General features: G+C 41.2%; 1 protein-coding gene across 12 annotated transcripts in view; it reads left to right on the top strand.

Annotated features, from left to right (window-relative positions):
* The window catches only part of FAM193A (family with sequence similarity 193 member A), a 50584-nt gene that overhangs the window by 19707 nt on the left and 3975 nt on the right, over positions 1-26902 (top strand). For 10 of the 12 annotated variants that reach the window (XM_028738280.2, XM_028738279.2, XM_028738277.2 and 7 more), the window contains 12 exons: positions 1220-1332; positions 1871-2119; positions 3898-4048; positions 4197-4379; positions 6496-6750; positions 9107-9293; positions 10581-10856; positions 13502-13778; positions 19657-19843; positions 22945-23175; positions 24100-24889; positions 25994-26075. In XM_028738280.2, the coding sequence (XP_028594113.2) occupies positions 1220-1332; positions 1871-2119; positions 3898-4048; positions 4197-4379; positions 6496-6750; positions 9107-9293; positions 10581-10856; positions 13502-13778; positions 19657-19843; positions 22945-23175; positions 24100-24889; positions 25994-26075 (2981 nt within the window). The remainder of the gene's footprint in view (positions 1-1219; positions 1333-1870; positions 2120-3897; positions 4049-4196; positions 4380-6495; positions 6751-9106; positions 9294-10580; positions 10857-13501; positions 13779-19656; positions 19844-22944; positions 23176-24099; positions 24890-25993; positions 26076-26902) is intronic. The other 2 variants (XM_028738288.2, XM_028738286.2) reach the window with 2 other exon arrangements.

The following is a 26902-nucleotide window of genomic DNA, read 5'->3' as shown; positions in this document are numbered from 1 at the left end:
GGCCACTACTGTATCTTTTCTCTGTCTGCTTCATGTAGTGAAAAAAGCTTGGATTGATATGAATTAAGAGCTTTGGCCTCTGTACAGTTTAACTAAAAACAACCTATATACAGCTACAATATTGAGTTTTATTTAGTGTTTGTTTAATATGAGAGCAGCCTTTTAAACATGTCCACAATAGTTAGTGGGCCACAACTTTTTTAAATAACCTCTTTGCCCATACATGTGTGGAATGGAGATATAGATATGGGGGATTCTATTGAAGAAGTATCATTTTATATACTCTATAGATCTCCTCCTTCAATAGTATCCCTTTTGCTGTAGCCATTCATGGATTAGAGGATTAAGAAAAAGTATGAATGATGGTCTCCTAAAAATATTTTTGTCATGAGTTAACTTTGGAGAAACAATTCTCTTTTCCTCCTACCTTCCCTGACCCAATAAAATACCAAAAAACAAACAAACAAACAAAAAAACTAACAGACTTAGACTGACACATACAGCCTAATCCTGTATTTACTCAGGAGAAATTCTGTTGTGCATACTGGGACTTACTCTCAGGTAAACGTGCCTAGGACCTCAACTACATATGCTTGGAAATTAGCTCCTTTGATCTCAGACTTAGTTCCAAGTAAAGTGTCAGTCTCTTTCTTAGTAAGAGATCAGCAGCTGCACCTTCTTTTAAATACAAATAACGGCTTGCCTAACAAATTCAAACATATCAGTTTCAGGACATGCTGAATGTAAATAATCTAGTACAAGTAATCAAGTGGACAATTTTAGAGGCACAATTGACTACAAAATGCAGCTGCAATATAGCGTTGTTTATGAAACATGCCAAATTGAACATATTATTCAGTTATGCATTGGTACTGAATCCTTACTAAGTGCTGAACTGAACATGTGTAATGGATTTTGATTTTTTTTTAAAGCAGGCTCATATTTCACCTAACTGCAGACATGAGTCTTGATTAGTCCTTGTTACCTGAGGACAATTTCTACAGTACTTGCCCCAGGTGACCAGGAGAGTAGTAATTTGCAAGCCTCAGAAAGAGGCATTAGTACAGTTACTTGATGGAGTGTGTATATTATCAGATTGTGCTTTATCAGGTTATTAATTTCATTTTGAATTTATGGTTTTAAAATGATTTTTTGTCAACAGCAATTGAAATGTTACTGAAAATTGCTCACAGTTTTTATATATCCTTGCTAATTCTAGTTAAATGGCAGTAAAGCAATATCTGGAGAAAATAACTTCACAGACACAATGAGACATCTGTTGTCATCAAGACTGAGTATTTCTGACTGTCCTAATTGCAATTTCAGGCACAGGTGAGTAGATAATATTTAATAGCTATAGTAGTAAAATATTATTTCATAATAAAATCTTAACTGAGAGCTTTCCAAGTTGTGTGTCGTGACACATTAGACTGTTGGCTGCAGTGTGTTGCATGAACACTCCCCACACTCCTTCCGGTGCTGGAAAAGGGTTAGTTTAACCTCTGGTTTGCTAGTAAAACTGAATTAATGTGTTGCAAAATGATTCATGTCTAAAAGGTGTGTCACCAACATGAAAAGTTTGGAAAGCTCTGTCTTAACCCTTTGGTGAACCAGTTCCATCTTCCACAAAGGTCTGCCTTCGCCTCTGCACTGGAACAGCTAGTCACCATATCTGTGCTGCAGCTCTGTGTCTCTGGCCTTGCTTCATGTCGCCTGGGGGAAACACTGCAAATCTTCCTGGCTTTTGAACTCTGTCCAAACTTCTCACAGGAAAAATTTTCCACTGGTTGTTTTATGTGTGAATATTTAATTTAATGAAATTGAACAAAATATTGGTGTTGATAATATTCTATTTTGAATTCATGAACAGATGTACTTGTGATGACTGCAGCCTTTCGCATATTCTGATGTGTGGAATCATGGATTCACCAGCTACAGACGATGTCCATAGTAACCAGCTTCCCCTTCAAATTGATTCTGCTCCCGATTATCTCTCTCAAATGCACTTACGAAGTATATCATCAGGAAGCTCAGGGTCTAGTTCCAGTTCTCCTTTTACTGACCAGCAGTTAGACAGACAAAGACTCATCCTTGCAGATAATAGCTCTGGATCACCTTTGTAAGTGTGGCCTTGTTGTTCTTTTGATCATAGTAAAATGTGAAATTTTGAGAACAGAATCTAACAGTAGTGAAAAGAATTTCTTTGTGTGCAGTGGATTTTCTGGGTCCTTACTGCTTTTCCAGTGGCAGTTCCATGTGCTGGTGTTGAAGAGGGTGAGCAGCACTTGGTACAGGGCATAGAATGCAAGTTAGAAGACAAAGAAGATGAGACCCTGCTGTAAATATAGAAGCACTTACACATACAATTGAGGCTCTTGTGGACCCCAGCTTTAGAAATACTGTATATTTTTAAACTTGTGATGATAATAATAGCACCTTTATTGTCAATGTACAACCTGTGTACAATGAAATTAACCAAGCCTCCCCCCTCCCACAAACACTCAATCTCATTGCGCTCTGTGTGCTTGTTGCATAACACACCAACCCTGAAAGTCAGTTGCACTTTTTCCATTCAGCAGCCTAACAGCCCACGGATAGAAACTGTTTTTTAGTCTGTTGGTACGACTGATTATACTTCTATATCTCCTGCCCGAGTGGAGAAGATTAAAGAGGTGCTGGCTGGGGTGTGAATCGTCCCTGAGAATTTTTCTCGCTCTCCTAAGGCAACGATCCCTTGCGACGTCATCTAGCGGGCTCAGGGGACAGCCCATGATATCATGTACTGTGTTCACCACCCTCTGTAAAGACTTTCTGTCCGTGGCTGTCAAGCCAATGTACCACGCTGTGATACAATATGAGAGGACACTTTCTATTGTGGACCGGTAGAAGGAGGTCATCAGTTGTTGTTTAACGTTGTTCTTTTGCAAGACCTTGAGGAAATGGTGTCTCTGTTGGGCCTTCCTAACCGCCTGAGTTATATTGTTTTTCCAAGTGAGGTCTTCACTAAGGTAAACTCCCAGGAATTTAAAGGAAGAGACTCTCTCTACACAACCCCCCCGATATACAGGGGACTAGTTCCCCTCTCTTCCTCTGAAAGTCCAACACCATCTCCTTTGTCGTGCTAATATTTAGGTGCAAGTTATTCTCTAAGCACCATGTAGATTCTTTTGAACCTCCCCCCGTACGCCGATTCATTTCCACCTGTAATTAGACCCATTATGATCAGCCTGTTCCCAAAAACTGGAACTATCCTCGATTCATGAAATTTGAAACATAGGCTATACTTCTGGCATAATTAAGTGGCGGGCAGAATGGCAGATTTACTCCTGAGCTACTTTAGTTTTTTGGGAGCTGAAACATACTGATCTTTAGGCAAAGTATGGAGAAGCCCCATTCATTATTAACATACAAGAGCAAGCCTTCAGACACTGGACTACCGATAGTGACAAGGGGTTTGAGCATACCTTGTCCATTCACTTGTGATGGAAGTCCTCTGCCGTAGCATAGAAATTTGCTTCACTGGCACTCAAGTACAAGGGGAGTGACAATGATGATATCAGAATTAACCCTTTTTACCACAAAGCTATCCATTATGCTTTTAGGATGTATCATGTCTTTGAATCAATGCTTTTAGGGCTAAAATGCAGTATGGCATCTTTTTAAAATGAAAAATCTGGAAATGCCTTACATGTCGTCTATATTTGGATTTGCACCCAGAGCTTTTATTTCTGTTACAAATTCCAGTGAAATGGTATTAAAATAACAAACACCCAACCCCTATTTCTAGAAGAAAATTACAAATTCAAAACCAGTGGAAATTGCATTTTACTTTCTTTTCAAAGTTCTCTATTGCTTGACCTACTTAGCATGTACAAAAACCCCCACTTTTCTTCACAGTAATACCGAAAATGAAGATATTTCAGCAGTATCAGAAAAACCTGATATTTATTGTATTAATCACTACGATAATGCTGAGGCTGTCAGAAACATGAATGGGATCCACAGACTGTTAACTGATGGAGTCAAAAACATGGCATTAAAGGCTGAGGTACTGTAATTTTGAAATACATTTTATACATCTATTATTTACATTTATATACCACTGTTCATCTTGTGGGGTGGTGGACACATATAGCAGAATCATAAAGCAATTCAGATGTAATTTAAAATCATATTCACCCTGAACTATTTATCAGTCTCCCCAGCAGAGTAGTAACACTAGTAGCAGTTCATCAGTAGCAGATGCTGAAGAAGCAGATGAAGAGAATGGTGGTAATTTACCAAGGGCTCAAGAAGGGGATTTAATACTTGGAACTAATGTGCGAAGGAAGGATGAAGCGAAAACAGACAGTTCTTTGTCATCATACTCTATTCAGCAGGTAAAACACATTTAGTTCTTAAGAGTAATGTATATGAACCCTGAAACAATGTTCTTCTGGATTTCTTTTTAGTTAGCCAATGATAAATTGTTCAAAAAAAGAGAGAAATCACAGCAGTACTAATAAATAATATCACATTACAAAATAGTGAAATGCTGCACATAACTGTATATTTATAATTCAATTTGATATTTTCATCCAAAGTTAGCAATCACTCATTTTCTGGCTCCTCCACCCCTGTTCCCACTCCAGACTTTCAGTGTTTTAAATCATTGTGGTAGTCAGACATATGAAATTTAGCCCGTTCCTTTTTAATAGACAGAACTGCAACTAGGAATCTGGCTAGATAAAATATGATCCTATGGTGTCTGGTTTTTGAGCAGAAAGACCAGCCTGTCCTCTACCCCGCTGTCCCACTTCACTATGGACATGGACAACATGGTGTGTTCCAGGGTTTCCACAGCTGGCTGTCAATATCAACATCTGTGCTGCCCCAGTTCCTCCTTTGAACTGTCCTAATGTAGTTGCAGAAGGATTCCTTTTCATATATTATAGCAGACCAATCTCTGGTTTTGATGTAATCATAATCCATGCACCCTTAATATTTGCCTTTCTATTTCTTACACCCTCTTGAAGTATTTGTACAATCATTATCCATGTAGTGTTAGAGTTATAATAGGGTTGTGCTGATATGACTGTATCACACCAGTACTATTTCATCTGGACTGGCTGTCATTTTGTTTCTTGGCCTGTTTAAAGTGTTGTATTAACATTTAAAACCTAAAAGAGCTTACAACCTGTTACTTGGAAGGTTCACTTCCTCCTGTATATACCTCTTTGGATCTTCCTCAGAGCACATTCTTGTTGGTTGAGAAAGAAAAAGTAGGTAAAATAAAAAGAATTCCTGGATGCCTAGAACCAGGTTTGGCAAGAGAACCACAGCAGAGCATTAAAAACACAAAATGTGTGGCACTGTAAAGTTTGGAAATTTAGGCTGTTAGACCATTAAAACATCCCCATCTAAGTTGCTTCCAAAATTCCCCACCTCCCTTAGCATAGAAAGAGATCGTACATTAGTAAGTTTAAACTTTTATAAGTTTAAAATGCTTTACTTACAAATTTTTCAAAGATCAGATTCATGTGCTTTTTCATACAGCACTTAGAAAAGACAGACAGTAAAACTCAGGTTCCAAAGTGGTAAATGTTTCTAAATTATTTGTATAGAAACACTAAGATAGCTCCTTAAGCCATGTGATCTTGGCTTGGAGCAACTAGTCCAGACCTCCTTCCTGGTAGGGTTCACATGGTAGAATGTGAGAAAGTGGGAGAAAAAAGAGCTTGACAACCCTTCTTCCCAAGGTAAGCAGGAGTGACCTCACTAAGCCTGGCAGAACAGCTTACTCTTATGGTCTTAAGCTCTTCATGCATTAATTAGACTTCAGCATGTTGGTTATGTGAGACTGATTATCCCACACTTTCTTGGGCATCCCCACCCAGTAAGGGGAAGCAACTAGACAGAAGTTTAGAAGTAAAGGTTGTCTAGTTGCACCAACATCCTCTACTCCCCCCACCTGATGTTATTGATATCTAGAAGAATTAATGCTGTAAAGCTCAAGAATGGAATTCCAAGCCTATGTTATTTAATACCAGTAACGCCTTAGGTTTCAATCCTAAATTAATGGGAGGGCCATTGAACTCAATGGGAGATACTTCAGGGTAAGCATTGGACCATAGCATTAATGTAATTTTCAGGTAAGGAAGTGGACTGCCAGGCTCTGAAAGTAAGATGTATTTCAAGTGCTAGAAGGTATAAGGAAGGCTTTTTTCTAGATAAAGTGGTGACGGAACAGTTTCGGTGAGTTCCGGCTGAAAAAAACACCCTGGTACAAGTCAGTACATGAATACACTGGACACACAGTTTATAACAGAAACAATTAAGGTGGTTTTAAGCTTGTTATTGTTAAGCTTATTGTATTTTATATATTTGAGAGGTGTCATTATTGTCATTTTCTAAAACAATAGATTGCATCTAAGATAATTGTTTCCAAAAAATAAAAGAAATGTTTCTCTAATTTTGCTGTGTGGTTTACATTGTGTGCCCTCCTTTCATTTATAGCAGATTGATCAAGAACCAGCTTGTTGTGAGTGCCATGTCTGTAAACAGGAAATCTCAGGCCCCTCTTCTTCAGACACTGAAGTGAAATGTCTTCCTGCTGGGCATCAATTTAGGATGCCAGAAAAACCTGCCCATCCTGCTCTTCATCTTTATCCTCATATCCATGGACAAATACCACTTCATACTATTCCTCACTTACCTCCTCCACTAATCCATCCTTCTTTATACACTGCTTCCCCCTTTGCACAAAATAAGGTAAGTCTGTCAAAGTGGCAATCTTCCGGGTTCCAGGATATTTCATGCATCTGTTAAAAATAATTTGCCAGTTCAGAGGTTTTCCACCTTTACTGAGTCCACAGCTCCATTGACCAACTACATTCATTCTGTGGCAGCCCTGTGGGGCTCAGGAGCCCAGTTATGTGATCACTTGCCTGTAGAGCTGGCAGCCTCTCATCTTTTTTCAAACACTCTCCCTTGTGGAGTCTTCCTTCAGCCTCCTCTCCCTCTGGGCAGCCACTGCTGCTGCCTCTGGTCTCTGAGTTTCTGCCACCCCCCAAAGAGTGGTGCCTCCTCACACTGCCCCACAGGGGCCTGGGAAAAAGGTGCCCCCAGGCTTGGTGGCCCAACGGAGACTGGCCAAAGTTGAACATGAGGACAGCACCTTAGCATGGGAGGCAACAGTGGGCACTACTGGGCCAGCACCGAGCACTCAACTCCCACAGACCTTGCACACAGCAAGCACAAGAAAGGTCAGTGCAGTGCCTGCCTGCCTGGCCTCCCACTCCTGGCCTGTCCACTCCAAAGAAAGGGCTGTCGGACTGGGTGAGTGGGCTCCCTCTCATGCCTGCTTGCTTACTCCAAGGCTGCCTCAGCTCCTGGTAACCAGTACCCCCTGGCCAGCCCCAGAGACACGTTTTTCCAGGGAAGCCTGTAGCCAGGACTGCTGCAACAAAGAGCTGTGCAAGACAGAGGCCAGTGTTGCCTGCAGCATCCCCAACCATCTTTCATGGTACGCCCGGGTACCGCGACACACTGGTTGAAAACCACTGTGCTAAGTCTTTGAACTGGTGTTATCAAATGTCACTACCAAGGAAACAGTAGCCATTAGATGATAAATTGTCAGTTTTACAAAAATTAGGTACTTGAAGTTTTTTAATCCCAGAGACACATTCACATGAATAACTAAAACATTAAGAAATTAATAAAACATTAGTTTTATATTAAGCTTACCATTACTATTTAAGAGTGCTACAATTATATTTCCCTTACAAAATATTCTTTTAAAAATGCATTCACGCCTGCATATACAATACAATACAATACACACATGTAGCCAACTGAAAATCATATAGAAAGATGGGGAAAGTAGGTGATCCTTTTGTCTGTGAGAACATTGTGATCCTGGGGATATCCCATCATTGATCATTCCTTGCTCTCTCTAGCCCAGGTGCATGTGTGTGTCACTAACATTTTCATGCCACGTTTCACATTTCCAAAAGCACCATGGATATCAGTCACAAAACAGCTGCCATATCTAAAAGAGCAGAAAAAGATACATAGCCACAAAAAGCATGGGTGTGCCCCCATTTTTTAAAAAGGCACCTACAGCAGCCATTACTGTTATTTGCCATAGAAATAAGAGCTTTCTATCTCCTCTGTTCAGCATTAGCCTTCCGTTAAGTGTGGGCATGTTCAATGTATGAGAGGCCAAGTCGGTTCAAAGAGGAAGTGAGTAAGAAGAGCAAACAGTCTCTCCTGCATTGTGGATTTTTAAGGGCTGGACCTTCTGTGGGCACCATAAGAGGTACAGTGGGCACACTGGGTCCTGCAGGCACCACATTGGTCACCACTGTGCTAGCCTATTTGAATGGAACAGACAGTCTTATCCAATGGTAATTGGTGCCATCATTACATGTCCCCTAGGAATCTGCTTAGCAGGTTTTCTTCGCTTGGTCTTCTTTGCAGCTGGTAGGACTCCAGCTCCGCAATCCTGCTGTTAAATTCCTTCATTATCAACCACAGGTGCTAATTTGAATCCCTGGGGCCACCAAACAGAAAGTTATACATGACAGCTGAAGCTCTTGTTCAACACCTCAGAGTACATTCCAACATTGTAGAATCAGTTCAGCACACCCATCACTTTATCTGTATTTGATGAAAAGAAGATACAGAGCTGAGCCTCATCAGTTCCACCTCACTCAGGTGACCTTATTCTGTGTTTTCCTTCCATCTTTAGCTACAAGTGGGCTGCAGCTATGGCCCTGTGCTCTACTGACTATATAGAGATTGAACTGAAATGTAACAGTAAATCATGGTAATGAGGAAGACCTTAGGCTATGAAACAAGAAACTGAAGTTAAGCAAGCAAGCAAGCAAATGCTTTCAAACACCTTGTTGTCATGCTAGAGGGAAGGCTCATGAGCCCAAGGACTGCATAGGCTCATTCTGGTCATTATAAACCGTGGCTTACCATGATGTCTGAATGCAGCTGTTGTATAATGGTATTTTCAGAGCAACATGACTCAGTGCATCATTTTCCCTTGTATGTGCCTAATAATTTTGGAGTGGATGTAAACAAGCAGAAGACTAATTAGAAAGTGCTCTTGTTGTAGGCGCTGGTTCAGAATAACGGAAACAATCAGCAAGCACTCAGTACACCATTCCAAGATAATATCTATCCAAATGGTTTTGAAAGTACCACAGACTGGAAGAGTTCTAAATTTTTAAGCATCTGGGAATCGGAAGTCATGAATGAGAAAAACTGGAATGCCTCCACCTCTTTACAAGAGGAACTTCCTGGTGAGAGTATAATTCTGCTTTACTCTGAAAAGCGGCAGTTTGATTCTGGATGTTCTAGAAAGGCCCTTGACTGAATTAGATTTACTGTCTGATTCCAATTGGGGCAATAGGGAAAGAGGGATCAAATACAGGTACCCATTTGATTTGTGATATTTACAAGTGCACTAGTATTGTCAGAAATCTTTGGGCTTCAGCAATCACTCTTTGGGCGTGATTGCTAACGTGTGGGTCCTTGTTGACCCAGAAGTAATGGGGGGGGGGGCAGGACAGGGTGCACTCCATTACTGCTTGCAGGGGCCGGAAACAGAACCCCCATGTGAAATTGTCGCTGCTTGTATAGTAAAACTAGTGGACCTGCAAAATGTTGTATTGTAGCTCCTGTATTCCACCCCTCTTCTGTTCCCGTTCCCCAGTCAGCCATCATTCTATGGCCACTGAGCATGCTCAGTTCTCATTGGGCTGCTGGGGTTTCTTTGTCCTAAAATATTTTTGTAGTTCTGCACACGTTAAGGTTTCCCTAAGCCTGTTGATTCCTCTCTTTTGTGCATGGGTTCTGCTGTTTTAACTGCATAAGCAACAGAACTTATAGCCTGAACTTCTTTGTTTTTTTGAGAAGAACTCAGGCTCCGCATCAAAATGCAATATATTCCTAATGTGTTTGTTTTACCTGCACTTCTGGCTGAAGGTGTTGAATAAAACAAACCAGCATCAAAGACAGGGGTTCCGGCTATAGTTTGCTTCTTACCTCATGTACATTTAAAAAAAAGTTCTTTAACATATAAATATGTTGCATCATGGTTCTTTAATAAGAATAGCACAGCCCTCCAATAAATGCTCTGCTATCATATTTTTAAATGTTTTAGTGCTTTATAGATTGTAGTTTAATGGTTTATGGTATAATGAATTTTATTACTGCCTTGGGATGGTTTACACGGTGCTTGTAAATACCAAGAGAGGTTTTGGATAGTGGTTCTGTGTATAAAACTATTAACCTGAAATTGCTCTTGAGATTACAATGAATTATTACATTACTTAAAGTTTTAAACGGAATAATACCAATTCTAAACATATTTCTGATTATACATATCTGTTTTACAGCTGATAGCATAAGAAGTCTTTAGCTTTCATTCATTCCAGACATACTCTGTGAACCACCCTGAGACTGCTGGGTTTAGAGCGGTATTTAAAGTGTGTGTGTGTGTCGCCCTATACCCATCTAGGTGACATTAATGCAATGTTAATAATGCTAAACAACTGAACTAGTTTGTCTCTTTCTTCAATTTAAAGGAAGTGCTGCAGCAGCAGCAGCTCTTTCAGAACTGATACCTAATGTACTTCCCGTAACATCTAGAAATGAAGGAATGGTAATAACTGAGAGCAAAAAGAGGGAAAATATTTTAAAGAAAAAATGTCTGTATCATTGTCAAGATGCGTCTTTTATGGACACTAAAAAAGTAGTGATGGCAACATCTTCAGCAACCTCTTCAGTTTCATGCACTGCTACCACAGTACAGTCAAGCAACAACCAGTTTAAAGTTTCATCTAAAAGATCATCATCACTAGGTAAATATTAAATACACTTGTTATCCTGCTTATTAGCCAACAGAGTTCCCAAAGCAGCTTACATAAACCTTTTTAAGCAGTTACAAGTCATAGAATCATAGAGTTGTCTAGTCCAACCACCTGCAATGCAGGAATCTCAGCTAAAGCATCCAAGACATTTGGCCATCCAATCTCTGCTTTAAAACCTCAAAGGGAAGACTGCCCACCACCTCCCAAGGGAGACAATTCCCCTATGACGAGGAGAGTGCTGCTGTGCTAAGGTTCCCATAAGCATCTGCTTGGCCACTGTGTGAAGACAATGCTGGACTTTGGGCCTTAGAACTGATCCGACTGGTTCTTATTTTCTAACATTTAAATCTCACACAAGAGCTAGCAGAGGAAAAAAGGAAGAGGGCAAACATAGGTAACAAGAAACCTAGAACTGACAGCCAAAGGGGGAAAAATGGACAAGAGCAAACCAAAATAAAAGCAGAGCTAAAACAAAAGAAACAATTTCAGTTGAACCCAGAAGTTGTTGGAAAGATCTGGTGCTTGACTTTGCATCTAGATCTGACTTTAGTGGGCCTCTCTTGGGAGGGTATGCTAAAGGTTGGCCCCACAACTGAAAAGTCCCTGTTTCTAGTAAATGTCTGCCAATATGAGTCTTCTTTTACAACAACAAATGGAAACATAAGACCCAATCACATCTGAAAACAATACTTGTACTGTGCTCTCAAATATCAGTGCATGAAATAGTTAATAACCAAACATACAGATAAACTTTTACAATGTTCTAAACAGAGTACTAGTGAAAGTGCTTTTCACCTACACCCAGGGTTGTTGTTTTTTTAAAGTTTTATGTGTAATTAATTTCTGGTTAGGACGCGGGTGGCGCTGTGGGTAAAAGCCTCAGCGCCTAGGGCTTGCTGATCGAAAGGTCGGCGGTTCGAATCCCCGCGGCGGGGTGCGCTCCCGTTGCTCGGTCCCAGCGCCTGCCAACCTAGCAGTTCGAAAGCACCCCCGGGTGCAAGTAGATAAATAGGGACCGCTTACTAGCGGGAAGGTAAACAGCATTTCCGTGTGCTGCGCTGGCTCGCCAGAGCAGCGATGTCACGCTGGCAACGTGACCCGGAAGTGTCTCCGGACAGCGCTGGCCCCCGGCCTCTAGAGTGAGATGGGCGCACAACCCTAGAGTCTGTCAAGACTGGCCCGTACGGGCAGGGGTACCTTTACCTTTAATTTCTGGTTCTTTGGTATATTTTCTGTGTGAATTCCATATTAAGTTGATGATAAGGGAAATGCCTCCTGCTACAACTCCATAACAAACTTTCTACAAAACACATTACTACTCGCATACCATTACACCAACTTACAGTCTTAACTTTTTATAAATAAAAAAGGAACCATTTAAGTGACAAACAAATATGTAATATGACAAGGCCATCTACACGGCTCGCCAGCTTATCTTTCACCAGCCCAAAGACTGGATGGCTACCACTTCAGGCTATGCTTGCGTTCATATCATCTGCAACAATCACATCCTTAAAATAATAATCACTTTTAAGAGATAGCCTGTAACTAAAAACAGATGCTATAAAAGTGCCAGCAGATCAAAAGTTTCATGCAGCTCATTAGGGGTTACAGTTTGTAAAGTAAAAATCCAATAGGCTTCTTGCTAACAGAGTAAAATGTGAGGACTTTGCACTTTTTAAGTAGAAGTAATTTGTTCAGTCACTAGAAACCTTGCATTTTCAGGAAAATTATTTTCCAGAAAATGTGTTAGAAGAGTCTCAATAGTTTAGTTCTGATCTTTCTTCTCTAACCTGTAATCTGAGGATTTCTTTATCTGTCCTATGTTTACAAAAGAGGAATGACACTAAATTGCATAAATTACATTGACTTGCAGTAAAATCTCAATGTAAAACTTTACCATCATTAGGATTTGTAAATGGTTGAAATGTGGGAATGGAGACAAAAGGAATTTTCTCTGGTGTTCACTCATAGAGCCAAGCATACATAAGTCACAGTATTTGATAGACAGCCTGTCAGATAATTCTGCTTACATGTTCCATTACCATGTGAAATGAAGTATGCCTAAGACCAAACTTTCTTCCCAAGTTCCTTTCTACGTATATTTCTTATACAGGTTCCTGTTTGCTCCCAAACTCAGAATAAAATAACCCTTTCAGCATCCTCCATAGCCTTTCCCTCTGCTTCTCTGCTCTCAACTGTATGTCAGTCTCCTGTCCCTGCCCAAATGACTCTGCCCCTTGCTGCATCATATGTCTTATAAGATAGCTTTGTAATGTCACCCTCTCTCTCTCTTCAAACTTGGAATATAGAATTGTGCCCAGAATACTCATATAAGTGAAGTTCATTTCAGTTATCTCTGTGCTGAGAGATACCATCCAACAGGCATGCAAACAAGTGAATTGATTGCGTGAGGCTTTGGCTTTAAGATGCCATTTGGCAATTATTTTAAATTACAAATATTTATTAAATTGCCTCTTTTAAAAACCAACTGATTGCGAAATATTTTATCCATGGTTGCATTTTTTAAAAAAACTAGATTATAAATTCTATTCAGATTTCAGAAATGACTGCCAATGAAATGAAGACATTGTTAACGTTGAGAATATGAGGTAACTTTTCTTTCTTGTATTTAGGTGATGTATTCCACAATATCAGTTCAGAGGATCACAGATGTTCTGCATTGGCTGCACCTCAAAATCCCACAAATTTTGTGCCACTTCCTTTCCTTTCTCCTGTTGTGCTTCCTCCAGCTTCTGCTCCCCATCTGCCAAGTCCTAATGCTTCATCTTTCTCCAGAGTTACCACAACTGCACCCAGCTTTGTGGATTCCCATTCAGGTCTTTATCCCATGACAGTTCCACCTCTTTCAACCACAGAGAGCTTAATTAGTGCTCCATCAAGTGTTTGCAGGTGAGATTTTGTTTGTCTTTACATTTTTATTTAAAAATAGAAATTTAAAAACCACAACATGGCCGAAAGATGTGATTAATACATGGACGCCGAGACCATATAACACTGGTCCTGAAAGACCTACATTGGCTCCCAGTACGTTTCCGAGCACAGTGAGGTTACAGGGAACCAGGCAGAGGGCCTTCTTGGTGGTGGTGCCCGCCCTGTGGAATCCCCTCCCACCAGATGTCAAGGAAATACAGTGGTACCTCGGGTTACATACGCTTCAGGTTACAGACGCTTCAGGTTACAGACTCTGCTAACCCAGAAATAGTGCTTCAGGTTAAGAACTTTGCTTCAGGATGAGAACAGAAATCGTGCAGCGGCAGCGGCAGGAGGCCCCATTAGCTAAAGTGGTGCTTCAGGTTAAGAACGGACCTCCAGAACGAATTAAGTACTTAACCCAAGGTACCACTGTAAACAACTATCTGACTTTTAGAAGACATCTGAAAGCAGCCCTGTTTAGGGAGGTTTTTAATGTTTGATGTTTTATTGTGCTTTTAATTCTGTTGGGAGCTGCCCAGAGTGGTTGAGGAAACCCAGCCAGATGGGCAGCGTATAAATAATAAATTGTTATTGTTATTGTTATTATTCTCGGTGCCTTTAGAATTTATTTGCTTGTTAATTCATTGGTTTTTTCAAAAAATATTTTTTTATTAGTTTTCCAATATTATTCCAATAATAGCCACATTATAACAATACCAATTCATATCCAATTAATACAGTTATTAATACAAATTATTCAAATCCCAAATTATACATTTTAATTAAAGTGCCCCCCACGTGCTAGATTTGATGGCTTCCTGATTTTATTTTATTTTATGTGTTCCAAAATCTCACTAATTTCAGTTACATTCCAGTTATAACGATAAACCCTTATAAAACAGCTGCAGTCTTAATGATTTCTATTCATATTGTTACATTAAATAATTTATAAAACTGCAAGTGAGGAACTTGTAAGTGTTGTCATTGTTCTTTCCTGCATGTGGCAATTACTTTGTCCAGTATCTTTCTTCTTGTCCATATATGATGCTATGTCTTTCTTTCCTCCAACTGTTGCTGTTACCCATCATGATTTGGGTGGAGCTGTTGTTCCATTGTTTTCCAAAAGTCTCTGCATTGCTATTTGTTGCTTTGCACAGAGAACACAAACAGCAGCTTCCTGGAGCCTCTCTGTCCCAGTAAATAAACTGTTCTCGCCATTTTTTTCTCAGCTTGGGAAGAGTGGTATATGATTCCTTACAGCTGATAATTTATGGCTAATTATCCTTCAAAGTTACATTAAATCCAAGTCCTCTCAGTCTTTTTTCCACTTTCCTTTGTAGCTAGTAGAAGGTGGGTGGGGTTGGCTTTATATTTCCAACATAGTCCTTCCTTTTGTTTCAGGTCACACACAGTTTCCATTTTTGTTGTTAAATTCCATTTTAATAATCCAGTTTCTTCCAACCTCACTTGTACATTTATATTTTTACTTGCATTCTGAGGAGGGTTGCCAAATCATAAATATATATAATTTTTCTTTTAATAAGCCAACCATGGGCTCCCCTCCTTCCACCATCTCTGGCACCAAATGAAATATTAGCTGCTCAGTTCATACCTTTAATCCATGCAGCTGGGTTGTCCTACAGTTTGTAAACTCATCTCTTCTAGCACACGCCTTTACTTTAATCTCCAATTAACATTCAATTAGCAGGCTAACCTCTGCTTCCAGGAATGGAGTCAGGGGGTTTCGGTGTTGCAGAAAACTTGCAGCTGAGGTTCTTCCTTGGATGAGCAGCCAAAATCTCTACCAGGAAAGAGGAGTCAGGACAAAATGGATAGGTACAACACCTAATTTATTTCAGCTGAAATAGCCAGTCCTCTCTGGTTCACACCACAAAGAGAGACTGACAATTGAGCAAACAGCAAAGCAAATTCTTAAAGGGTCTGCAAAACAAGCTGCAATCATCAAGAGGGTTGACCAAGAGGAAACATTTGTTGCTTGCAAAGGGTACCTTCTTCAAAATTGGCAAAAACAAGTCTTGTGGTTTCTTGCTAGTGAAGCTTGCTAAAGAAACAGTTTCAACTGTCATCTATTTTTAAATAAAAACTTGCTTAATGTTGTGAAACTAACAGGGTCACTCAGAAGAGTAAAATGGATTTTAGAAATACATTATGACTGTTCTTATGCCAAGCAAGCTTTGTTATATAAAAGCTGAAGGCAAGGTTAATTCTCAGTTAGCATTTATGTCTTACTTCTCTAACATCGACAGATGGAGTGCTCCTGCACCCAGTGCCTTTGCCTGCCTTCGCATTGCCTGGGGAAGTGAGTGCCAGACCACAGGGCAAACTGCAGGTGAAAAAAGCCCGTTCCTCCCAAACCCTGAGAGGAATGCAGAGAACAGTTTAACCCCCACCATTCTCTTTCATCTTCATCTGCGACTCCCATGATGTTGAGGAAGGATCTATTCCTGGCGCAGAATGGAAATGGAAGCCATTAATTCATTGTTATTATTGTTAATTATAATTTAATAACAACATCATCCTATGATTCTCAAATCAGTTAAAGCCACAGTGTTAGTACAAGTAACCATATAACATTTGTTCTTTGCCTTAATTAAAAAGCAAGATAAATGTGTCAGAGCTGCTGCTATGGTATGGAATTGCTGATCTATATATTGATTCATTCCTTATGTTCTTTATATTTTTATCCCACAATTTTTCTTAGAAAAGCATCACGGTAGCTAAAAATACAGAACCCTAATCAAATAAACCCATTCCAACATTGCTAAAAGTCATGTAAAATTAATAAGACCAGCCAAAATATGTAGTAGTGTTGCACCCAAAAAGTGGTTGAAATCCGTATTATTATTATTATTTTTCTGTCCATTTGCATTCCTTTTTTCTTTATCTTGAGGCATATCCCTAATATCTGGGTACGAATGTCTGAGTCCCTAATGGACTCTGCATTCTTCACGCCGTATCTGCTGTTGGGTACAAAAGACTTGCCTTCCAGCTGTTAGCAAGCTTACTCAGGAAATGTGTGTAAACACATCTGCAGGCTATTTCAAGGAATAAGCTCTTGTGAACATGAATGCTTAGAGGAATTTGCTCAAATAGGGGAATACTGTTCTCAATGCATCCCTGGTCATATTCCAGACTGATGTCAGTCTGGTGGAGTATGGTCCTGCTAACATACAAAAAGAATTCCAAGGATCCAGTGGCATGGGTAACATTTAGAATATTTAGTCTGGGGAAGTGATGTGCCCTTGTAAGGTACCCAGGGAGAAACAGAAACGAGTCCACAAATAAACTTCTTTAGAAAAATTGAAACTACTTAAACAGCAATTATGAGGCTCTCACAGAAAGTGGGGTGGGTGGGAGAAGGAGGGATAGTGAGGTCAGTTGGTGCCACTGCTGTGCAGTTCAGCTTTGACTTGGACAAAATGGGAATAGTTGCAGTACCGTTCCTGACACTGGACAGTTCGGATAGATAAGGGTTCTGCTGGGTTACTGCCCACCTCACTGAGCTGACAGACCTGGTCTCAGAGGTGGTGTGGATGACTCCCAGACGGCTGGTTCTGAGAGACATCAGCATCCATGCTGAGGCGACTAGCTGTGGGGTGGCTCAGGACTTCATGGCTGCCATGATGACAGTGGGACTGGCCCAACATGTCACTGGCCCAACACATGGCAGGCCGCACTCTGGAACTTGTATTCTCAACGGGGCAGGAAGAGGGTGATATGAAAGTGGGCGATATTGACATCAATCCCTTGCCATGGTGAGATCACTTTCTGTTGAGATTTAGCTTTCAGCACCTTTTCTCTGCAGAGGCAGAGGGACCTATTAGGATGCTCTGACCTTGAGGGATGATGGATCCATTGGGTTTCCATACAGTTCGGGGTTTTTTCCAGCTGATATGATTGGTGCCGTGGTTGACCCCTGGAACATACAAATGGCTCAGGCCATTGATACGATTATCTCTGAGCACCCTCTCCCACTTGATTCTTTGGTATATTCCAGAGCATAGAACAAGGAAACAAGCTGGGAAGCAGCTTGAACATGTGTGGAGGAAAGATCTGATTGAATGCAATCTAACGCTGGTGAGGGCTAATCACTGAGCTAACCTAGTGGCAGAGAAGGCAGCAAAGAAGGCAGACTTGGTTTCCTCCATTGCATCCTCATTGTGCCATCTGGCGGAGCTTTTCTGGCTAGTGCAGGGCCACTTACAGTCTGACCCAAAGGAGGTGGCAGAACTGAGGGCAGCTTGCTGTAACTTGTTTACAAAGTATTTGGAGGATAAAACCCCTTGTATCCACTATGACCTTGACTATGCTGTTACAACGAATCTCAAAGGCTGTCCAGGGCACTGTCTGGTCTTGTTGTGCCGGATGAGTTTCAGTTAGTAAGACTGAAGGATGTGGACAAGTGGTTCATGCTCTGGACCATTGCCCCTCCTGCCTGATAAAAACTAGCAGGGAGGGGACAGCTGGGTAGGCCAGGGAGGTGAGTAATGCCTCCCTGCAAGAGGAGGTAGCCCCTGCCTGCAGTGGTGAAACCATTCCTCAAGAAACCCTCCCTGGATTCGGAAAATTAAGTGACTACTGACCGGTTGGTCTTCGTTTTGTATTTTTCTGTTGTGATCCGCCCTGTGATCTTTGAATGAAGGGCACTGTACAAATAGGGTTTGAGGAGAAGGAGATTATTTGCTTATCCTTTCACTTGCACGTTGATGGAATGTGAGAGAAAGGACCATGATTTCAGGATGCAAGACACACAGTTCAGGGAAGGGATTTGGGACTGGTGGAAAGCAGCAGTACAACTTGGGAACAAAGAGAGAGCAGTGTGTCTCTCTGGGGTCAAGCATTTATAGACATATTGTAACAAAAGGTATTGTGAAATCAGGGGTGCCGACTTGGGTCCCAGATTATGGGTGCCCAATGGCACCCGCAGTATAATGTGACATCATGACGTCATGTTATGACTCCGACGCCACAGCTGTGCTTGCAGGGCCTTGAAGGTCACACGAGGCCTTGTGAGATCTCTGACACAACCTCCGGTTTATACTGGAAGTCGTGTTCAGAGACCTGGCAGAGCCTTAGATGTTGCTTCTGAGACCTCACAGGGCCTCACGACTTCTGGTTTCTTTTCTTTTTTTATTATTTTATTTATAATTTTCATTATTACTTTGGCAAAATCACATTCAAATATACATTTCCACTGTTAATATCTTTCTTTTAATAAAAACATTAAATGACTTCTCTTCTTCCCCTTCCCTGGTTCCTTTTATTCTTCCCACCATTCCTGCATATTCTTATATATCCATCTAGTTCACTTCCTCTCCTTATTCTTCCTTTATTATATATTATACTGTTGAATTTACCTTAATCCTGCTAGCATTTTCACTTGTTTACAGTTATTTTCCAAATTCTCCACACAAAAATTCAACAACTCTTTGTATGCTAGATCTTCTTGCTCTCTTATTTTACTTGTTAGACCTGCTAACTCTGAATATTCTATCATTTTTAATTGCCAATTCTCCTTATCAGGGACTTTATTAGTCGCTTCCAAGGCTTCACGGGGTCTTGTACATCACTTCAGAGGTCGCTACAGGCCTCCAACACGACTTCTGGTAGAAACCGGAAGTTGCATCAGAGCTGCGCGATGGGGGTGCTCAGCACCCTCAAAAAATTGTGGGTGCCCTGGCACCCAGAGCCCCCTAGAGTTGGCACCAGTATATAGAATAGGACCCACCTCATCATATGCATGTAGTGTTATACTTGGTTGATTGTTTTCCTGTTGCTTTCTAGACTGATTTAAGAAACTGGATTAAAATATCAGTTTTCTGCTTTATTGTAGTGATCCTGACTGTGAAGGCCATCATTGTGAGAACAGCCGTGTATATAACCATCCACAGTATGATGGTGAGGAGAGCCAAGATGAAGATAGCTGCTCAGAGCATAGCTCTAGTACCTCAACATCCACAAACCAAAAAGAAGGAAAATACTGTGACTGTTGCTACTGTGAATTCTTTGGTCATGGAGGAGTAAGTAATCCACCACAGATTTTATTTTTAGGTGCTGCCACTTGTATTTCACTCTACTGTTGTTTTGGCTTTGTAAAACGTACTGAATTAACTGCTGTTGCCAGACTTAATTAACTACCATATTTTTCCGTGTATAAGATGACCCCTATTTTTTGAGCCCAAAATTCAGAAATAAATAATTGCAACATTCCGTGTATAAGACGACCCCCAATTTTAAACTTTAAATTTTTTGGGGGGAAATACAGTCTTATACACGGAAAAATACAGTAATTCCCACTTCATGTCAGGCATTGTGGAGAGTCAACAGCAGGGGGAGAGACTCACTGCTTCTGAGCAGAAGGTCTGAGTCTGAATTCTTGGTTTCTCCAGAGAGGACTAGGACAAGCTCCTGTCTCCAACCCTGAAGAGCCACTGCCAGTCAGTGTAGACAGTACTGAGCTAGATGGGCCAGTGGTCTGACTGGGTATAAGACGTCTTCCTGTGTTCCAAAGTCTGATGGATAAATGGATGGGTTTTATCTGCATCAAAAGACTTGGTCCTTTCCTTAGCTTAGCTTAATGATTCTCTGATGGTGAAGAGAGGAAATGAGGCTCTGGGGTGGGAGGGGGACTTAAAATCTACATCTCTGTAGATGTACATGCATATGCTTGCTGAAAAACATTTAATTATTTAGAATACTTCGTACAGAGTTCTACAATATTTGGCTGGCCTTGTTTTGTTCACTTTTAACTTGGAGTCGGGCACCTCCAACCAACAGCAAAGGAAGTCCACATGCACACACAGCCTTTCTTCTTCAGAAAGGCAGGCAGGGAGCCTTCTGGCTTCAACTGATATTTGGCAAAAGGGCACTGAGCCCCTCTGCAGAGCGGCAAGCGAAAAAGGCCACCCGTGTCTCTTTTTGCAGTGTTCCCACCCCCGAGTCGCTCTCGTTCACTGGAGAGGAATAGATGGGTGAGCAGCTTACTGGTTTGGCTGTGGTCTCAATGCACTTCAGGTCCCTTGGGCATGCAGTGGCCAAACCATCCCAAGCCAGAAAGTAGAAACCCAACCTTGCATCAGGGAAAGGGGCAGGGATCACTGCCCACCTTCAGTGGAATAAGCTCCTCCAACTGAAAAAGTTCTTACATGTTCTTGCAATCATTTTGAAAGCTTCAGGACTTATTGTGAGCCGTGTTAAATTAACTTAAAGACACATTGAATCTCTTTGGGCCAGGCTAGGCATTTTTGTGCAGAGAGCAGTGTGCCTGTGCCCAGTGGCTTCTGCAGCAGACTTATTTGTTGCATCAAGTCTACATCTCCAGACATTAAAAGGATTTTAACAATGGCAGATGCCTTGTAATTGTGACCTGCCAGGGAGCGAGACTGAGGGAGCACTCATACCCTAGTGCTACTCTTTTCCCAGTGCTCAGGAAAGAGGTCTACTGCTCCACTCAAGTTGGACAGGGGATTCATTATGCTGTGATAGCACTGATAGACCAGTGTGTTGCTGTTCAGGTAGCTGCAGTGAGGGAATGAAGGAGAAAAACAGGTACTTGTCCTTCTGTCTCCCAGTATGCAATTACAGTCCTGTGTTGTGAAATATTTTACTAATGAATCTGCTATAGGAAGTATACTACCACCAACTGACACTGTGTTTGGCATATAGGAAGCTGCCTTGCAGCCAATCAGACTTTGTCTATCTCGTTCAGTATTATCTATTCTGAATGACAGTGGTTTTCTAGGGTTCCTGCCCAGGTGTCCCTGTCACTTACTCCCGGACAATACCAGAGATTGAACCTGGGCCCATCTGCATGTACTCTGACTGACTTAGCTACTGCCGCTTCCCAAATATATGCAATTATATCTGTTTTATAGGTAGCTATTTTTATGTTTAAATTCAAAATTAGAAATACAACAAAGACATAACTTTAAATTTAAAGTTTTGAAAATTACAGGAGTACCTTAGTTCTCAAACATTTTGGCTCCCAAACACTGCAAACCCAGAAGTGGCTGTTCCAGTCCTGCAGCAAATCAGAAGCCGTGCTTTCGTTTCTGATCATTTTGGAAGTCGAACGGACTTCTGGAATGGATTCCGTTCAACTTCCAAGGTTCAACTGTAGTTGTAAATACATGTTTGAATTATATGTTTAGTTATTTATCTACTTGCACCCAGGAGTGCTTTCGAACTGCTAGGTTGGCAGGCGCTGGGACCGAACAACGGGAGCGCACCCTGCCGCGGGGATTCGAACCGCTGACCTTTCGATCGGCAAGCCCTAGGCGCTGAGGCTTTTACCCACAGCGCCACCCGCGTCCCGAAATGCATTACTAGGGCAGCATAAATTTCTGTTACATACATTTTGACGTTCCAACAATTGAATCTTAGCATATGTAAATTTACATGGAGCTTAATGTCTGGCCTGAAGTATTTTCTTACAACACTTGTGATTATTATGCTAGAGTCCTCTTCAGGCATGAATGATCACCTTCAGAGGCAACATGAGTAGAGGAAGCCTGCAGGGCACACAATTTCTTCCAGCCCCTTGTATGAGTAAAATAAACTTACGTAGTTGAGAAGCCTCGCTTATCTGTGAATGCTCCTCACACAGTTGAGAGCCCTAAATGATCAGGCTTGTCGGGGTGGTGTTTTGCCAATTACCACTGCAGGTTTTTAAAGGATCTTTGATAGACAATATATGAGGGGAAATATAAAAACCCTTTTACACCAAGAAATAATCCCAATTCCAAATAAACAATTTCCCCACCAGACCTTCACCCAGATTTAGCACCAAATTCAGCCATAGGAAGCCTCAGCAGCGTTTGGTCCTCCTCGACTGTGTCGCCCTGCCCCATTTGTACCTGCCTCAGCCAGGCAGGGCTGGATGTCTCTACAGCTGCCACCTGTGCTGATTAGAGCTCCTAACCTGGGTAGTCCAGCTACGCTGGGTTGCCCTCAAGGGCCTGGAAGGAGTTGTGCAGCTCTGCCCATGTTGCCTCTTAAGCCTGATTATTTGTGTTTTGCAAAGTTCTTCTATGTGGACATCTTTTTAACTGCCTTTGTTTTTGAATGCTAAAATTCAAGTGATTTTTCAGTATTTACCATGAGTTTATAAATTTTCTGTTAGCCACCAGCAGCACCAACTAGTAGGAATTATGCTGAAATGAGAGAAAAACTTCGCTTACGTTTAACAAAGAAGAAAGAGGGACAACCCAGGCAACCAGAGCTGATACAAGATAGGGAAAGTGTTGTTGATCATCGAAAAGTAGAGGACTTGCTGCAGTTTATAAACAGCCCTGAGACTAAGCCAGTAAGCAGCTCACGGACAGCCAAAAGAGCAAGGCATAAGCAAAAAAAGGTAAGCCTAGACTTGTATTTGAGGTAGCCATTTATTGAAAGGCATGAAAATGAGCTACTCAAGGTGTTTCAGTGGTGATAATACTATTTTTAAGATGTTTCACAAAATTATTTTCAGAGATGACTTTTGGGTGTTAAGTTTTTAACTTTTGTTGCGTTGTTACTTTTTGTTTTTGTTTTTATTAGTAGATTGTTTAAACTGTTGTTGTTGCTGTTGTTGTTGCTGTTAAAAGCCACTTTGGACTCTTTTTGGAGAGCAAACTCCGTTCAAATGCTTTAATATCTAAGTAAAGGTAAAGGTACCCCTGACCGTAAAGTCCAGTCATGGACAACTCTGGGGTTGCGCGCTCATCTCGCTCTATAGGCCAAGGGAGCCAGTGTACAGCTTCCGGGTCATGTGGCCAGCATGACTAAGCCGCTTCTCGCGAACCAGAGCAGCACACGGAAATGCTGTGTACCTTCCCACCGGAGCAGTACCTATTTATCTATTTGCACTTTGACGTGCTTTCGAACTGCTAGGTGGGCAGGAATATCTGAGTAGACTAATTGAAATTAATGAACATAACTAAGTTAGGTCCATTAATGTCAGTGGTTCTACTCTCAGTAAAATTTAGTTGAATTGCAGCCAGTGTGTGCTATATGAGCTATATCAAAACTATATTTCTGTATCTCCAGGAAGAATTAAATACAGCGCTAAGCAGATTTCCTGATGGAAAATGTTTGCTCCATGTGCTGCTTTGAGGGCTTTCCCACCCAACCAGAGACAATTGGGGGAGGGGGAGGGGGAGAAGGTCCCCTTGCACTAGTTGAAGTCCTTGCATGGGCTTCTGCTGGTGTGATCAGTTAGTTGAATCCAGCCCTACATCAACATACGTTTTTGGAATCTTCATGCCATTGTAAGAAAGGTAAACTGTTGTCTTCCCAGTTAAAAGAAAAGGCCCACACTGAAACCAAAGCTAGAGGAAAGGACCATCATCAGCTGCTAGAACAGCGACAGCCAGAAGATAGAGGGGCACAACAACTACAAGAGTTACAAGACATTAAGAAAAAGAAGAAAGAGAGGACCAGCACAAACTGCCAACAAGTACAGGTGCATACTCAGAATTGTCAAGTAAGGACGAAGCCTTCCCCTGACATCCCAGAAAACATTCAGAATGAATTCCTTGATGAAATAGAAACATCATCTGAATCACTGTCTAAACATGCAGATCATGTTGAACAGGGGCAAGTTTATGAAAAGTGCTTTGACCCATCCAAGCCAATAAATGGTAGAGACTCAAAATTGCTTTTCAATACAGAGATGACTGTGAAATCACATGAACCCCTTTCTTTGCTTCTTAACATAATGCATCACCACACAGAAGATAACAACAAAGAGCAGATAACACAAATAAATGATCTGTTTTCTCAACGACTGAAAAAGTCTTCCAAAGCAACTGATATACAGACTCCACCTAAAATAAAAAACAAAATAAATTCTAAAATAAAAGTGGCAGAACTTCAGTCACTTGCTGTCTCCAAAAAAGAGGAGAAAAAAGTAAGCACAAATAAAGCAAAGCCAATTAATCCTGTGACAAAGTCACCTTTTGTGAGAGGCTCCTTATTTCCAAATGAACAGCTGCATAATAAGCTTCTACTACAAGAATCTCCACAGCCGAAAGGCAAGAGCAAGAAAAATAAGAAAAAGAAAAGTGACAAAGGGAACTCCTCAATTGGTAAGCCTCTATTTCATTAGCTAGTTGTGTATTTTAAATAGTTTAATGCTTCCAAAACATCTCCGGTCACATTGAGGACTATCTGAAATAATACTGAAACTGAGAAGTCACCTTCTGTGCTTAGTTGAGAAGTGTTGTAGCTCAGGGGTAGAGTACATGATTTGCATGGGAAAGATCCCTGCTTCAACCCCTGTCCTCTCCAGGTGGGGCTGAGAAAGGCCTCTCTCTCACACCACAAGGATCCTCAGCCAGTCAGTGCAGGCAATACTAAGCTAGATGGACCTGATGGTCTGACTCATTACAAGGCAGTGTCATAGGTGTACAGCAGTCTTTTTATGAAATTATATCTTGTGCAACACACAAGCACACCCCCAGTGCATAGGCACCAACTTTTAAAAAAGAACAACACAATCTGGCTTCCCTCCTCTCTCAGTCATACTCCATTCAGCAACTAAGCTTGAAAAAAGCATGTGAGAATTTCTTTTCCTCGCCCTAAATGCTGGTGGATGGGGCTGTGATTTTCATGGAGATTGCAGCTGGGGCAAGGGAAAGGTAATTTCTCTCTCCAGGTGCGATCTTCATGCAGATTCCCACTCACCCCATTCTTGAAAACAGCCTTCCATTGACATTAATAGAAAGCTGTTTTCAAGCTTATTTGTCACCCGGGGGTGGGGTGATTTTTGGTGGGAAAATTGTAGCACATGAGGAAAGAGGAGTCAGCCTTCCCCTCCAGCACAGCAGTTGCATTTGAAGGTAGGTTAAGAACCAATAGTTTTCTGTTGGCCCTAACAGAAGATTCCTGCTGTGGCGGAGAATACCTGGCAAAATGGAAGACTCCGCACACCAGAGTTACCTAATAGGTTGGTGGCTCCCCACCTCTGCCTTAGGGTCCCTCTTGCTGGCCCTCTTTCAGTGGTCACTGGTCACGTTGCAGAAGTCCCCAACTTAAACTTAAGAATGTGGCTAAGTTCTAAAGACCAAAGTTCTTAAATATCCTATACCAGATTAAAAGGCTTAATTACTTCAGGTTGCATGTTTCCATTTGTTTCCTTGGGAAAAGAGGTAATTGAAAATAATCTTGTTTTTACAATGTGTTTTTTGCAGATGATGTGTTTTTGCCCAAAGATGTTGACCTAGACAGTGTGGAAATGGATGAAACTGAGCGGGAAGTTGAACATTTTAAAAGGTAAGTAAGCGCCATATGTCTGGCTTGTTGCTATTATGGCCCAAATAAAAACTCGCAACTGGTTTCAGGCATAGCTAAATAGCATCTTCTAGGGTTGCATTCTGTTGAGGTATGGTTGTGCCCAGGCAACACTCTCTACTGGTGGAACAGAGTATTCAGGGCATTGATACTGAGATCAACTAAGAAGTGCGCTAGACAGGCAACAAAGGGAAGTGGTAGATTGAGCTTCTGGGGGCCTGGATCACAAGTTGTGTTGACGTGCCTTAAAAAAAGACAAGCATCCTTACAACAGAAGGTAGGTTAAGAACTTCAGCTAGATCTCTGGGCCGTTTGAAGTAGATCAGCTAAGCTTTGTGATTCTCAAATGTCTAAAATAGCAGCAACTAAGAAGCTCCCTTCACCTTGCAAAAGAAAAAAAAAGAGGTTTGCTGGGAAATAATGCCTTGGTGGGTGGGAACAGGAGTGGATTTTTTTCCATAAAATAACTTGTGGCCTTTATTGTGGCACTGATAACAAATTTCTGGGCAGAACTTGCAGGCTGAAGTCTCCATGTTGATTCTTAGCAGCTTAGGCAAGTGAACACATACTGTTTTGTACCAGTTGGTGACTCTTGGGGTTGTAGTACAGTGGTACCTTGGTTCTCAAACTTAATCCATTCTGGAAGTCTATTCTAAAACCAAAGCGTTCCAAAACCAAGGCACACTTTCCCATAGAAAGTAATGCAAAACAGATTGATCCGTTCTAGACTTTTAAAAACAACCCCTAAAACAGAAATTTAACATGAATTTTACTATCTAACAAGACCATTGATCCATAAAATGAAAGCA

Source organism: Podarcis muralis, chromosome 8 (assembly GCF_964188315.1).
Source record: "Podarcis muralis chromosome 8, rPodMur119.hap1.1, whole genome shotgun sequence".
Taxonomy (NCBI): Eukaryota; Metazoa; Chordata; class Lepidosauria; order Squamata; family Lacertidae; genus Podarcis; species Podarcis muralis.
Note: the sequence above shows the minus strand (reverse complement) of the source record. Positions and strands in the feature narration are given on the sequence as shown.